Source organism: Equus quagga, chromosome 5, assembly GCF_021613505.1.
Source record: "Equus quagga isolate Etosha38 chromosome 5, UCLA_HA_Equagga_1.0, whole genome shotgun sequence".
Taxonomy (NCBI): Eukaryota; Metazoa; Chordata; class Mammalia; order Perissodactyla; family Equidae; genus Equus; species Equus quagga.
Window position 1 is genome coordinate 113,212,549 of NC_060271.1, and position 15,329 is coordinate 113,227,877.

Below are 15,329 nucleotides of genomic sequence, written 5' to 3' on the forward strand. Positions count from 1 at the left end.
TATATCACTACCTCATTCTTTTTTATGGTTTAATAAATGCCATTGTATAGATATACAACATTTTATTTATCTGTTCTTCAGTTGATAGACATTGGATTATTTAAATTTTTTGGCTACGATGAATAATGCTGCGATGAACATTTGTGTACAAGTTTTAGTATGAACATGCATTTACATTTCTCTTGAATAGATACCCATGAGTGGATTTGCTGGGTCATATGACTACTTTATGTTTAACTTTCTGAGGAACTGCCAGACTATTTTTCAAAGTGGCCACACCATTTTACACTTGTTATTTTTATTATCGCTCTCCTAGTTGGTTTGAAGTGGTATATCATTGTGGTTTTAGTTGACATTTCCCTAATCTCTAATGCATCTTCTCACGTGCTTATTGGATATTCATTTATCTTTTTTGGAGTAGTGTCCGTTCAAATTTGTTGCCCTTTTAATTGGGTTGTTTGTATTTTTGTTGTTGAGTTGTGGGAGTTCTTTATGTGTTCTGTATATTAAATCATCATCAGATAGGATTTATGAATATTTTCTCCCATTCTGTAGATTGTCTGTTCACTATCTTGGTAATGTTCTTTGTTGCACAAAAGTTCTTAATTTTGATAAAGGTCAATATATTTGTTTTTTTCTTCCCTTAACTTTTGAAGGATAGTTTTGCAGATAAAAAAATTGTTTGACAATTTCTTTTTCTGTTATCACACTGAATATATTATTCCACTGCCTTCTTGCCTCCATGGTTTCTGATGAGAGATCAGCTGTTAATCTACTGAGGATAGCTTGTATGTGATGAGTCGCTTCTCTCTTGCTGTTTTTAAGATTCTCTCTTTGTTTTTGGCTCTCATCAGTTTGATCATGATTTATCTAGGTGTGGATCTCTATAAGTCTAGCCTATGTGGAGTTCATTGAGCTTCTTGGACGTGTAGATTCAGGTTTTTAATCAAATTTTGGAATTTTTTGGACATTATTTCTTCAAATATTCTTTCTGCCCCTTTCTCTTTCTCTTCTCCTTCTGTGTCCCACAGACCTCTGAAACTCTGTTCATTTTTCTTCATTCTTCTTTTTCTCTGTTCCTCAGGCTGGATCATCTTAATCAACCTATCTTCAATTTTGTTAATTCATTCTTTTGCCTGCTGAAGTCCACTGCTGAATCACTCTAGTGAATTTTTCATTTCAGTTGCACTTTGCAACTCCAGATTTCTATCTGGTTCCTTTTTACAACTTCTGTCTCTTTATCGATATTCTCTACTTGATGAGACATCATTCTTATACTTCCCTTTAGTTATTTAGACATGGTTTCCTTTAGCTCTTTGAATATATTTAAAATAAAGTTTTTGTCTCACAAGTCCAGTGTCTGGGCTTCTCAGGGACAGTGTCTACTGGTCGTTTTTTTTTTGCTATGTATGAATCATACTTTATTATTTCTTTGCATGTCCCATAGTTTATTGTTGAAAACTAAAAACATTTCAAATAATGCTATGTGGCAACTCTGGAAATCAGATTCTTTCTGCCTCCCAGTGTTTGTTGGTTGTAGTGGTTGGTTGTAGTTTGTTGGTTGTAGTAGTTGTTTGTTTACTTAGTGACTTTTTGGAACCCATTCTATGAAGCCTTTATTTTTGTTGTTGTGGTCACTGAAGATACTGCTTGGTTATCTTGATGATTGATTAATGATTGAACAGAGATTTCCTTAAACACCTGGAATCAGCATGTCTCCTGGTCTTTGCCAAGGGCTTCTATGTGCATATTAGGGAACTCTTTCAGAAGCCACCCACATAGTTTACAACTCTGCTTTAGCTTCACTTGCTACTTGCGCATACCTCAAGGTCAATCAGAGGTGAGAGCTTAGGACATTTTCAGGTCTTTTTTTGACCATCTTTATAGCCTTGTGCATATGCATGGCTGTCTATATTTCCAGAAATATATCTGAGATTTTTGAAGCCCTTATGGGCATTCTCATTCGTCATCTTCCCTTTTCAGCTTTTTGGTTAGTCTATTGTTTGCCCCACCTGTAATCCATTGCCTCAGGCCACTGTGCTTTTAAAAGAGTAAAAATCATCTCCCCTCCCCAGAAACTTTTAGCACTGGGTAAGTTTGAGTGAAGTGGAATAAAGACAAACCTTATGAGTGGAGTCTTCCAGGGAACAACTAAACAGGTAAAATAATGACTTCTCTTTGAGAATGAGGCTTTTAAAAAGCTCAAGCTCTGTTTTTCTCCCTCCAGTCCTGAATGTGGGCTGTAACTTTTCAAGGCCATGCAGCACTGGAAAGTGGCAGAAGGGACTAGGGTAAGTTAAAGCCAGTAAAGTAAGCTTGTAGCCCTTACTGAGATTCAGCCATTTTCTTGCCTAAATGTTCCCCACATTGCTGCAAGCCTTTGGTTAATATCCAGAGTTCTGAAAAAGTTGCTTCTGAAATTTTTTTTTGCCAGCCAGCTTTTTCTTTGCTTTCATGAAGGAGAGAACTCTTGGAGGTCCTCCTTCTGCCATTTCACTCTCTTAAATAATTTTTAAATTTAAGAATATTTCTAAAATTTGGATGGGGATGTCCTACAAGTTGGTTTTAGAGTTGACATGGACAAATACACAATCAAAAGTAATTTGAAAGTCCTCAAAAAGTGGAATGATATAAGTGTTAAGACATTAGTACTACCCAGTATTAAGACATATTTTAAAAGTACAGTTATTAAAATAGTGTAGTACTGGCAATTAATAGACCAATGGAACAGAATCAAGAGTGCAGAAGACTATATATATGATAATTTGATATATATATGATAATTTAATATATCATACCAATGACAATGCATATTAGGGAGAAAGAGATATTTAAAACTTACTAACATTAGGAAAAAAATTAAGTTGGATTCTTATGTAACTTCTTACAACAAAATAAGTTCCAGATGTATCAAAGATTTAAACATAAAATGGAAAATCACCAAAATAATGGGACAGTAATCCGTGAGTGAGTAGAACACTCTGGAAGCAACCCAAATACCCATCAAAGTAAAATAGATAAATACATGTGGTATATTCATACATAATAATATACAACAGTGAAAATAAATGAACCATAGCTGTGCATTGCAACATGCTTCCGTCTCAGAAACAAAATGATAAGTGAGAGAAACAAGACACTAAAGAATATTCTAGAAATCATAGATTATGGTTCCATTCATATGGAGTTAAAAATGGGCAAAATAAACTCTATTTTTAGGTATGCATTCAAATGTGGTAAAATTGTAAAGAAGCAAAAGGAAATGATTATTAAAAAATCAGGATGGTGATTACCTCTGGGGTGATAATGGTTATCTCTGGGGTGATGGTGGTACTTTGAAGAGGGAGGGACCAATGGGAAGCTTCTGGGATGATGACAATGTTCTATTTCTTGACTTGGCTAGTGACTATATGAGTGTTTATTTGGTAGTCATTCATTAAACTATTCACATAGGCTCATGAACTTTCCTGTATGACAGTTATATTGCACCACAACAGAAGAAAAATTATAAAGATGACATAGTTTGATGTTTAGTATTTAGCTTTATATCTTGGGCAAAACTTTTGTGTGTGTGTGTGAGGAATATTGACCCTGAGCTAACATCTGTCCCAATCTTCCTCTATTTTGTATGTGGGATGCCACCACAGACTGGCTTGATGAGCAGCATGTAGGTCCTCGGCTGGGATCCCAACCTATGAACCCTGGGCTGCTGAAGTGGAGCATGTGAACATAACCACTATGCAACCAGGCCTACCCCTTGGGCAAATTTTTATTTTGAGGCTATTTATATTTTTTAAGCCTGTCTTCCTAGATTCTTCTAGATTCATAGTTTCTAACACTTAAAGGAATCTCTCTTAAGGGATTCTGCTGTCCACTTTCTAGGGAATGCTACAATATCAGTAATTAAATCATATTAGAGAAACATTATGGAAAGCCATATGATTGAGTGACTGCTACCAAAATGCCATTCCACTGCTTCATGGGGTAAGCCAGGCTCTACATTTCTTCCAGAATAAACTGTATTTCACATCTAGATTTAAATAAAGCTGATTTCCAATCCTGAGCTCATAGGTTTGTATTTATTAATTACTGGGATGGAGATGAAATTTACCTTTCAAGGCTGTTGTGAGAATAAAATAAGGTAATAAATGGTGGCTACTATGGATTTTAATGAAACAAGGAAAATAATAGTATAAATGATTGCTCTAGAACCAGCTAATAATATTCTTTTATTGCACAAATTTTAGGGAAAATGGTTTTTAAAAATGGGTTTGATGCGATTGTCTATTTAATCTCATTGTTTGATTTTTTTAATGGATCCTGACCTTTCTTCTCCATATATCCCAGGACATTTGTTTACTCATTTCTCACTAGAGGGAGGCCTTTTCCAGTTGCATTCCTTTTCAGAGGCTTTGTCTTCTGCGTGGGAAATGGACTCCTCCAAGGCTACTACCTGGTTTACTGTGCTGAATATCCTGCTGAGTGGTACACAGACCTACGGTTTAGCGTGGGTAAGTAAACCTGACCACTTCTCACCCACACCCCAGGTAGCACCCCTTCCCACAGTCTAAATCATCATCACCTCTTTTCACCCTATTGCAATAACCTCCCAATGATTCCATTCTCCCCTTCTCTCACCCTTCCCCCCCGGTCTTTTCTCTATACAGTAGTGCCCCCTCATCCTTGGGGGTTACATTCCAAGACCTCCAGTGGGTGCCTGGAGTCTTGGATATTACTGAACTCTATATATACTATGTTTTTTCTTATACACACATACCTATAATAAAGTTTAGTTTATAAATTAGGCACAGTAAGAGATTAAAAACAAAAAATAATAATAAAGTAGAACAATTATTACAATATACTGTAATAAAAGTTACTGTAGATCTTAGCCACCTCGTCCTATGATTCTTTTCTTTCCTTATTAAGTCGAGAACTTTGACCTTTTCACTTAAAGGAAGCACTTTATTGCTTCTCTTTGGCATATCTGAATTGCCAGCATTACTGTTCATGTGCTTTGGGGCCATTATTAAGTAAACTAAGGGTTACTTGAACACAAGCACTGTGATACCACGATGGTTGATCTGAAAACTTACATAGTATGGATATGCTGGACAAAGGGGTGATTCACATCCTGGGCGGGATGGAGTGGGATGGCATGAGATTTCATCATGCCGCTCAGAATGGCATGCAATTGAAAACTTGGCTCAAACAAAAAATCTAGGGATTATCCTTAATTCCTCTCTTTACATCACAGATCACATTCTCTCCATCAGCTTAGTACTGCAGCCTCTAGCTCCAAAACAGGTGCCAGTTGGGCTCACTTCTCCCTAACAGCACTAACTTCATCCTAGTCTGAACCATGACGACTTCTTGCCCAAACTGCCACAGTGACCTTCAAACTAGACTTCCTCCCTCTGGTCCTGGCTGTCACTAGCCTCTTCTTCTTCATCTTCTTTTTTTTTTTTTGAGGAAGATTAACCCTAAGCTAACATCTGCTGCCAATCCTCCTCTTTTTGCTGAGGAAGATTTGACCTGAGCTAACACCTGTGCCCATCTTCCTCTATTTTATATGTGGGATGCCTGCCACAGCATGGCTTGCTAAGCAGGTCTGCGCCTGGAATGGGCACCGGTGAAGCCTTGGCTGCTGAAATGGAGCTTGGGAACTTAACCGCTCCTCCACCAGGCTGGCACACTAGCCCCTTCTCCACACGCAGTCAGAGGGAACATTTGAAAACACAAACGACCAGAGGATTAGCTGTATGAATGCTGATGCATGCACACAATGGAGTATTCTGGAGCCATAAAAACAAACAAACATAATAAAATAAAAACAAGGAAGATCTTTGTGTGCTCTTATGGAGACATCTCCAGAACATGTGCTTAAATAAAAATAAATTAAGCGTAAACAGTGTAGATAGTATGCTACTTTTTATGGGATAAAAGGAAAATGTGTGTGTAAAATTGGAAAAGGAAATCTTACAAGGATGGTGTGAGACTTACAGGTTACCTGTAGGGTTAGGGGTAAAGAGAATGGGATGATGGACAGAGCTTTATTTTAATGTAATTCTCTCCTTTGAATCATGAAACTTCAAAACTTAGTTGGAAAAAGTCCCTAAAATTGAGAATAAATAAATGAATGTACCTAACTGTTTGCTAAACTGGTAACGTAACCACACAGGAAACTGATTTATGCCAGTTTATAGGAAACACAGAGAATGAAGAAATAAGTAAAATGCCACCATGAGCAAGTAAGCCAAAATTCTCAAGGAGGGGCATTCTGAGGAACAACTATCTGGTCTTTCCAAGAAGTCAATGTCCTGAAAAACAAATAAACAAAAAGGCAGGGGTCTGGGCTAGATTAAAATATCCTAAAGGGATATAATGACCTGAGGCCAGGTGTGCTCCTATATTGACCTTAGTTCTCATAAACCAGCTATAAGAGGGGTTTTGGGGACATCTGAGGAAATTGGAATATGGTCTAGATATTACATAAGATGAAAATCTGGAAGGATACACACTAAGGTGTTTATTGGTGGTAATTTCTAGGTGGTAGGAATAAAGTGTCTTTGTTTTCTTATTTTTGCTAATTGTTTAATCTTCCACATAATGTATATACTTCTTCTGTAATTATAAAAAACCGGAGATCAGATCTTATTTCTCCCCTGCTTAACACCTGCCAATGGCTTCCTTTACACTTAAAAATCCAAACACCTCATCAAGGCCTATGATGCTTGATGTGATTTTTTGCTTATTATTCTACCTGTCTGTCCTCACTTTCCGTTCTATCTTAAAGCTTCAACTGCCCCAGCCTTCCTTCTGTTTCTCAGACACACTAGACCTGTTCTAGCCTCAGGGCCTTTGCACCTGTCGGTTCCTCTACTAGGTTGCTCTCCATCAGATCTTTGCATTCTCTTTGTTCAAATCACAGGACAAATGCCCAGTCTTCAGAAAAGCGTTCGCTATCCACCTCATCTAAACTAGAAACACCTCCTCCCCACCCCAATTCACTTTGTATCTTGTTATCCTACTTTGATTTTCTGCTCTGCAGTAATATTAAATTATTTTAATTCAGTCCTGTGTTCCTCCACTAAAATGTAAGCTTCGTGAGAACAGACATCTTGACTGTTTTTCTCACTACTGTATCCCTGGTGTTTAGGACAGTGTTTAGTATATGCTAAGCCCTCAATATATGTTAGTTGAATAAATGAATGAATGAATGAACACATGACTGAGTCTCATACCTTCCTTGTGAGATAGGTACTGTTAGAATCTACATTTTACAGATGAGAAAACTGATGCTGAGAGAGGTTAAGTAACTTGTCCAAGGACACACAGACATCTTTTCCAAGGTTCCTGCTTTGTCCACTGCTGTGCATGCTATCCCCCCTCCCTCTCTCTACCCCCGACCCCCACCATTGGTGTCCCTCCTCAGTTTCCCTTTCTTCCAGGCCAATGATCATTTGACAAGATCAAAAATCATTGTTTCATATCACAACTTATGAGGTGAGAGTAGATCTGAAAGTTTTTAGTTCAACTGTTCTTGCTTTTTGCCTCTTGTATTTGCTCAGCACAAATACACTTCTTTGAGAGGTGAGATTGGGCACCTATGTGGAATAGTGAGTGTTTCTGGGCTGTAATGATTCCCATTGGGATGTAAGACCTAGCATCCCTGATCCTGGCTCCCCTCACCTCAGACCAGAGCCCTTTGTGTACCAGTGGACGGGGAAGGAGAGTGCGTGTGTGAACGGGCAGTGGTGGAAACCAGTTTGCTGGTGCCAAGCTCTCCAATGTAGCTCACATTACTTTCATGAGAATGGGTGTATCAATCAAGAATGTTCTCAGCAACAAGTCACAAAAAACCAACTCATAGAGGCTTAAATAATTAAGAATTTATATTTCTTGCATAACAAGAATATCCAAAGATAGGTGGCTTCTGCATTCTTTTAGTTGCTTACTGATGTCATTAAGATCCCAGGAACTTTCCATCTTTCTGCTCATCTTTCTGGTCCTCATGATAGTCACTTCATGATTGGAAGACAGTGCTACAGCTCAAGGCATCATGCCTGGCAATGAAGGAGGAGGGAAGCAGTAGAGACACTAGTGCCATCTACCCTTTTATCAGAAAAACAAAAGATTTCCGAGGAAGCCCCTAGAAGACTTCCCTTTACATCCTCTTGGCAGAAGTAGGTCACATGACCACTTTCCAGTCTTCCACCCTCTATAGCATGGGATGGCAAAAGAGAAGGTCTTGGAATTAGATGTTGAGTTTGCCAACCACAGTTTGATTATTTTGTGAATGAGCCCAAAGCTTGCTATTTACTCATTCATTTATTTGTTTATTTACTTATTTTTTTATTTAAGTGCTGGACAATGGTGTTGTCTCCCTTTCTCTCCTCTCTCACCTTCCTGCATCACATGACACTATGCAATTTCAGTCTTTTGGTCTTTGAAGCAGCATGGCCCTTCTACCAAAATTTGGGACCATGGCTAATTGCCCCCCACTTTTTTCCCCATATCTTAGTACTAATCTTAGAATTAAAATTAAATGCCCTTTTCTTCATTGTTAGAAAAAAGCTTAGCTTATGAGAAAAACACCAAAATCAGGATAGCTCTTTAACTTCTTCTCTCTCTCTTCTTTCCCAAGGTGTCTTCTTATTTCTCTTGGGAATGGGAATCAACATTCATAGTGACTATATATTGCGGCAGCTCAGGAAGCCTGGAGAAATCATCTATAAAATTCCACAAGGTAATATCTCTCTACCCTCCAGATTCCCTCTCTCCTTGGGAGCCTGCCCCATGGATTGTGCTATGAGTAACAAATGGAGAGGGGACAGTGAGGTCACAAATGACACAACATATCCCGATTTGCCCCTGACTTCTCCTCCACATCCCATCCTACCCCACAACACATTTGCATTTCTGATCTGCACCTGGAAGTCCAAGAGAGGTCCAAGAGCCCTCAGGAAGGTGCAAGATCACAATACCCTGAAGGTGGGGGAAATGTGAGGCTTAGGGAAGTGTGGAAATAGGCTGCCACCTAGTTGCAGTAAATAAGATTATCATGTGCTGTATTAAGGTTCTCCAGAGAAACCAATGGGATATGGATATAGATGTTATAGATAAAGATATAAATACATAAAGAGATTTAATATAAGGAATTGGATCACATGATTATGGAAGCTGAGAAGTCCCATGATCTGCCATCCGAAAGTTGGAGACCCAAGAGAGCAGGTGATGTAAGTTCCAGTCTGAGTACAGGAGAAGACTGAGGTCCCAGCTTGAAGACAATCAGGCAGAGAGAGTGAATTCTCCCTTGCTCCATATTTTGGTTCTATTCAGGCCTTCAGTGGATTGGACAAGGCCCACCCATGCTGGGGACGCCAATCTTCTTTGCTCAGTCTATTAATTCACATGTTTATCTCATCTAGAAACACCATCGTGGACACACCAGAAATAATGTTTAACCAAATATTTAGGTACCCCATGGCCCAGTCAAGTTGACACAAAAAATTAACCATCATGTATACACAGAGTGTCAATCCTTCCTAGGTTAGCAAATAAAGCTGAATCATGCGTGGACAACAATTCGTCCCCTCCCACTGATCTAGGCTGATCTAGTGAGTAGCCATGGGTAGTACTTGTGTATTTACTGCCAGTTATACATTCATAAAGGGTTGGAGAACCATATTTACCTAATCAAAAATTAAGATGGGAGGTCTTATAATACAAGTGCATTTTCAGAGTTAAAGACACAGAATATTTGAAACCCTAACCATTCCTAAGGAACCAGGGTGTGAAGTTGACAAATATAAGCAGTGGGAGTGAGCCAGTCCAAGTAACCCTTCAATATTTTTGGGTGGGTATTTGTGTAGGTCAATGGCCTCTACCCTTTTTGATGTAAATACATTTTATTTACATTAAAAAAATTTCCTGAATTACAACATGGTGTTAATGCAGGTTAATATCCACTGATTAAGGAAATAATGACAAAGCTACTATGAATTCAGTAACATGTTTAAATGAATTTAAATGTTGCTAACATCCTAACAGTATCTACTTCAAACAAAAATAACACTATATGTTGAGATATACCACTTGCTTTATTCGTAGACAATTTATAGACCCTTTACAATAGGTCGGCGGTTCCTCCTGGGGTCTGGGGAATCACAGATTGGGAACTGCTGATGTGAAGTTATCTTTAAGAAAGATCAGTTTAAAGGATTCTGATTTTTTAAATCTTTACTCAGTAACTAGACAAATAAAGAAAAACAGAGAAAGCTCTTGAAAGACTGCTTTTCTAAGAAAAGCTCTTAGAGACTATAAAAACAAAATATTCTTTACATAATTATGAAAAGAAAATATTTGCTTTGAGTGAAACTTTCCCAGTTTAGTGTGGGGCAGAAAGTGTGAATGTAGATATATTTGCTCTCATTAGAAATGTGCTGATTTCTAGACATACTTTTGAGGTCAGAAATACTTGGTTGGATATAAAAGTAAACCTTTAAAATTCGTAGAAGCCAGCCAGAAACAGATGGCTGTCTAGAAGCTCAGTAGAAGCAGACCTCCAGGAGGGCAAAGGCTTGCAGCTCCCACTCCCTGCTATAAACGTGAACAGACCCCACTGCTTTGCAGAGGCGGGAGGGCAAATGCTGAAAGAGAGTTCGTTACTTCTCCCGTCAGTTCAGGTTGATCACTTTCACGTAGTGTGCTGTTTCACTTGGTGTGACTGTGAACATGAAAGATGCTGACTGGCCATGTGGGTGTCCAGGCAAGGAGTGGGCAGGTTAGAGGTGACCTGGAAACGTTACTATAACAAAGCAAAAACCAGACCTCCTGCATCTCATCCTTGTCCTGTCCAGAGCCAGTGGTTCAGTGGGTAGAGCAGTGGGTAGAGATCTGGATGGGGCCCATCAAGCAGTTGGGGCCACTCCTCAGGCTTCCAGGATGTTCTGAGGGCAACAGGCTGCTGTTGCTTTGTTTTATTTCCTACCCAAGAATATTCCACCAGACTTCAATGGCTGTGAAGGGAGTCTCCAGCCCAACCTTTGTTCTATCTGTCTTTGTGTATTTTGGAATAAAGCAGAGGGGTTTTAATGTCACAATGATCCAGTTCGTTGATTGACTTGTCGATTCTTCTGCACGCAGGTGGCTTGTTCACCTATGTTTCGGGAGCCAATTTCCTTGGTGAAATCATTGAATGGAGCGGCTATGCACTGGCCTCTTGGTCCCTCCCAGCACTTGCATTTGCATTTTTCTCACTTTGCTTCCTTGGGCTGCGAGCTTTTCACCACCATAGGTAAACTTGTCAAAGTGGCAGCATGCACGTAGCTTTCTTCTCCAAAAAGGCTTTTAGTGCACTGGGTCAGATGTAGAAACCTAAGACATTTATTTTTATAAGGTAAGGTTACAATAATCTGGACTTGTAAGTTCTGACTTCTTGGGCTTTCACCGAAGTTGGAATTTAGCTGGATGAAAGTAGCAGTAGCAATGTTTTTCTATAAACAAAAATAAAGCTGTGTAGACATAGGCACCCGAGGTGACTTGGGAAGGCACTGTGCCACCTTGCTGAAGAAGGCTTCCCAGCGAGAAGTACCTGGGTCCACATGAGTTAGTTGACCCAGCCTCTGTGCCCTCCTAGCAGGCTCACCTGGCCATGGCTTCTGGTTGGCAGTGGCCTATACATAAGAGTTAAGAGGTACAAGAAGTAACTTCCATTTCCAAGCTTCAAGTTACTTATGCCACATTTCTTAAAGTGTGTTCCATGGACACCACTTTCTAAAGGTTCACAGATAATTCTGAGGTACAGCCAGGATAGAGAACCACTGGGGAAAAGCACTAGCCCCATGCCTGGTGTGGCTGTTATTTTTAATTCTAAACTTGGTGCTAACAGTTCAGGTAGTCACAGAGCCCTGGCAAGTCCAGGATTATTTTTCCAAGATCTGTGTAATAACCAGGGCTTATTTTGGTACCCCCTCCTTCCCATATCCCCACCTTCGATAAATCATAGCCAGGTCATTGCTAGCCTCCTGGGAAGGTAGGGTGAGCAATTACTTGTGTGGTGCCAGTTCAATACTGTCCCATCACCTGGGGAATGCCAGGAAGTGCAGGGGTTTAGGACCTTTCCTCTGAAGGTCTAGCCTAAAGCCTTCCTAACTCTCACCTCTCTCCCAAAACCCCCACCTGGGATGGGGTACAGAAGAGCTAACTAAAAGTCTCACTGGAAGAAAAAGGGTAACATACTAATTTTTATCAGGCTTTAGATGTGAATTTCAGATCTTTTCTATAAAATGCCTTTTGTGGCTGGAGGAAAGAGAAAGCCAGTGATTACTGGAGACAGAGAGAGAGAGAGACTATCCCAAGGGGTAACGGACTTGGAACTAGGACTGAAAGGAGCATTGTAAGCTCCTGCATAGGGATTGTAGTCCAGCTAATGATTAATTTCATAATTTTGAAGGTTAAACTAAGCATGGGTTCTTCTCCTCAGAGTGGAGTTTACACAGAGACCTGTCAGAAATGAATGAAGCAGCACCTCTCCTCATGAGCTATTCCTGCTACCTCCTGGACTTGGTGTCAAAGGGCAGCAGAGGGTCCCCAGCCTGTTAGAGAGTCAGTATAACATTTCTCCCCATGTCAGGCAGGGTCTGCTGCCCACCAGAGGCAGAGAGGGTGTGGGGGAGGAAAGGGCATCATCTAGCAGTTGGAGGGACCCTGAGAAGGGAGGACTCAACTGGGCTTGGTCAGTGGAGGGACAGCAGTTCCACCAGAGGGTTCCAGCTGGAGCAACAACAAAATCCAAACTGAGGCCCTATCTTGTATGTCAGGCTGCTCCAGAGGGAGGGCCTGAGGGCGTCTTTCTCTAGGGCTACCTGGGCCTTGTGGGAGGCAGCTCAGCAGACCTCTCAAATCACAGCACCGAAAGTCGGCCACCTCTTGTAATATGTTATTACTATTTGTCCCCAGTTCAAATTAAGGTGCTTTAACAGAGTGTGTCATCTTGATTATAACTGGAGAGCGACCAGCTTCAACGAGTTAAGAGGACAGCCTGGTCACTTAAGGAGAAAGCCTTTTCCCAAGATGTATTAGTCATCCAGAGCTGCTGAAACAGATGACCACAAGCTGAGTGGCTTAAAACAACACAAACTTACCCTCTAACAGTTCTGGGGCAGGAGTCTGAAACCAAGCTGTGGGCAGGGCCGTGCTCTCTCAAGGCTCTGGGGAAGACTCCTTCCTCGCCTCCTCTGAGCTTCTGGTGGTGGCTGGCAATCCTTGGTGTCCATGGCTTGTAGCTGCATCACTCCATCTCTGCCTCTGTCTTCACATGGTCTCATCTGTGTGCCTCTTACCTTAGTAAATTACATCCACAATGACCCTGTTTCCAAAGTAAGGTCGCATTCTTAGGTACTAGGGGTTATGACTTCAGCATCTATTTTGGGAGGACACAGTTCAACCCCTAATACAAGGTGAAGTTTTCTTGGCATTCCTAGGCTCATGGGGATATTTTCCTGGGAACATTGCCAGTTTTCTCAGGTTAACCCTGCCCATGGTCTTTGGGGTCTCTGGCTCACTGAATTTCTCAACAGAATCCGTTGAGTACTTCTTTCTGCATATCTTATTTTTTTTTTATTATGGTAAAGCATACATTACATAAAATTTACCATTTTATTTCTCAACACAAGAACCTTCAACATTGATAAGAGATAGGATGCAGGAGGGGGAGAAGATGGACAGATGGCAATCTGGAAGAGTCAGGCCCTGGAGAACTGCAGGTTGATTTGTAACAGGGATTTCAGACTCAGCAAACGTCAACTGTTGACCACTGCTTGATTATATTCATAACTATTCCTTTCTTGTATTTTAGGTTCTACCTCAAGATGTTTGAGGACTACCCCAAATCTCGGAAAGCCCTCATTCCATTCATCTTTTAAAGAAACTAAGTGAAAAAAGAACAGCTCTCACAATACTGTTGAAAACCATCAAGCTGCTGAACTTGTAACTTTTAAGAGTTTGAATGACCACAAAGAAAAAGGCATGACTCTGAATGGCTACAGAGAGAGCGAATAAGTGATTTACAACAGACACTGCAAACTTGTATATTCTTGGAAACTGGTGGAAATATCCAAATAACGAGGGAGTATCAAGTAAGGGGGACTAGTGAGTAAGAGCGTGTGCTTCTTGCCTTAACGAGGCATCACTGACGGTGACAGTGGAGCACATCAGAAGCACCCAGCAGCTCTTCTCTTCTGGATGTCTTCATCACGGTCCTCAGGATCTGGTCAGGAAGGCATCTCCCAGGGTGACTGGAACCTCAGTCTTCAAAGTTCCCAAGGGCACAGGCAGAAACCTGCGACTGGAGGGACACCTCTGGCTCGGACAGTGTTTACACATAGCTTGATCTTCTTTTTTTACATTCAAAGTTTCCAAAATTTAAAAATTAGCAGGTTTCTACATTCCAGTGTCCTTTAGAAAGTTGGAGGATCTGGGCCCATGGAGCCTGCTAAGAATGGAGCCTGGTCAGCTAGGATGCATTAGTCTGCAGCCTCTGTGGAGGGCTCACCCTGGCGTGGGTGCTGGGACGTCGAGCTCTCTAAGGAAGGGGCAGAACACTCGTGATCAGAATGTTCGAAAATATTCGTCTCCTCAGGCCTCGGTTTGTGGCAAATGTTGGTAATACTTGGCAAGCCCTTTTGAGAAATGGGCACCAGTTTCCTCAGATGAGATGCTCAGTACAGAAATTCACTACATAAGACACATAGGACACTTGAAAGATCTGAGGAGGATGTAGATCACTGACGAAGGCAACTTGTAATCATATAAATAAGTGTTTTGCTGTTTATTAAATGCGTCTCGAATCATGGATATTAAGTAATTTTGTTTGAATTAAAAGATCCTTGGACTCATGAAAATTGTTATAAGGTGTTGGGCTGTATCTTTCCCCCTTTTTTCCTGTTTCTTTTCAGTGTTGCTTACTTTTTTCTCTTCTGTCTTCATTTTGCCAACTTGAAATGAGGGGCTCTGAGCTGAAAATAAAAGAGAAATATGACTTATAGAGCATCTCCACCACAGCTCAGAACTCCAGGCAGGTGCCATAAAGGTGCAGGAGAATGTGCTGAGGCTGGACGCCGCCCCAGTGTCCAGGAAGACAGCATGGAAACGCAGTGAAATAAATCTTAAGGTATAGCCTGGGCTCTGTGAAATAAAAGGCTTCCAGTTCTATGGCATTGAAAATTTCTCTTATGAAATCATTTATCTTATTACCATATAAAACATCTGGGCCAGTCCTTGAAATGGAATAAGTGCTCAATAAATGGCAGCTATCATTTGCCCAG

At 40.6% G+C, this 15,329-nt stretch overlaps 1 protein-coding gene across 2 annotated transcripts in view; it reads left to right on the forward strand.

The window, feature by feature from the left end:
- SRD5A2 (steroid 5 alpha-reductase 2) overlaps nt 1-15,001 on the forward strand; it is a 47,759-nt gene extending 32,758 nt beyond the window's left edge. Inside the window, exons 2-5 of one of the 2 annotated variants that reach the window (XM_046662470.1) lie at nt 4,348-4,511; nt 8,648-8,749; nt 11,149-11,299; nt 13,862-13,935. In XM_046662470.1, the coding sequence (XP_046518426.1) occupies nt 4,348-4,511; nt 8,648-8,749; nt 11,149-11,299; nt 13,862-13,928 (484 nt within the window). In that variant the 3' untranslated portion in view covers nt 13,929-13,935. Of the gene's footprint in view, nt 1-4,347; nt 4,512-8,647; nt 8,750-11,148; nt 11,300-13,861 lie in introns of both variants that reach the window. The other variant, XM_046662471.1, reaches the window with a different exon arrangement.
- The last annotated feature ends 328 nt before the right edge of the window (nt 15,002-15,329 follow it).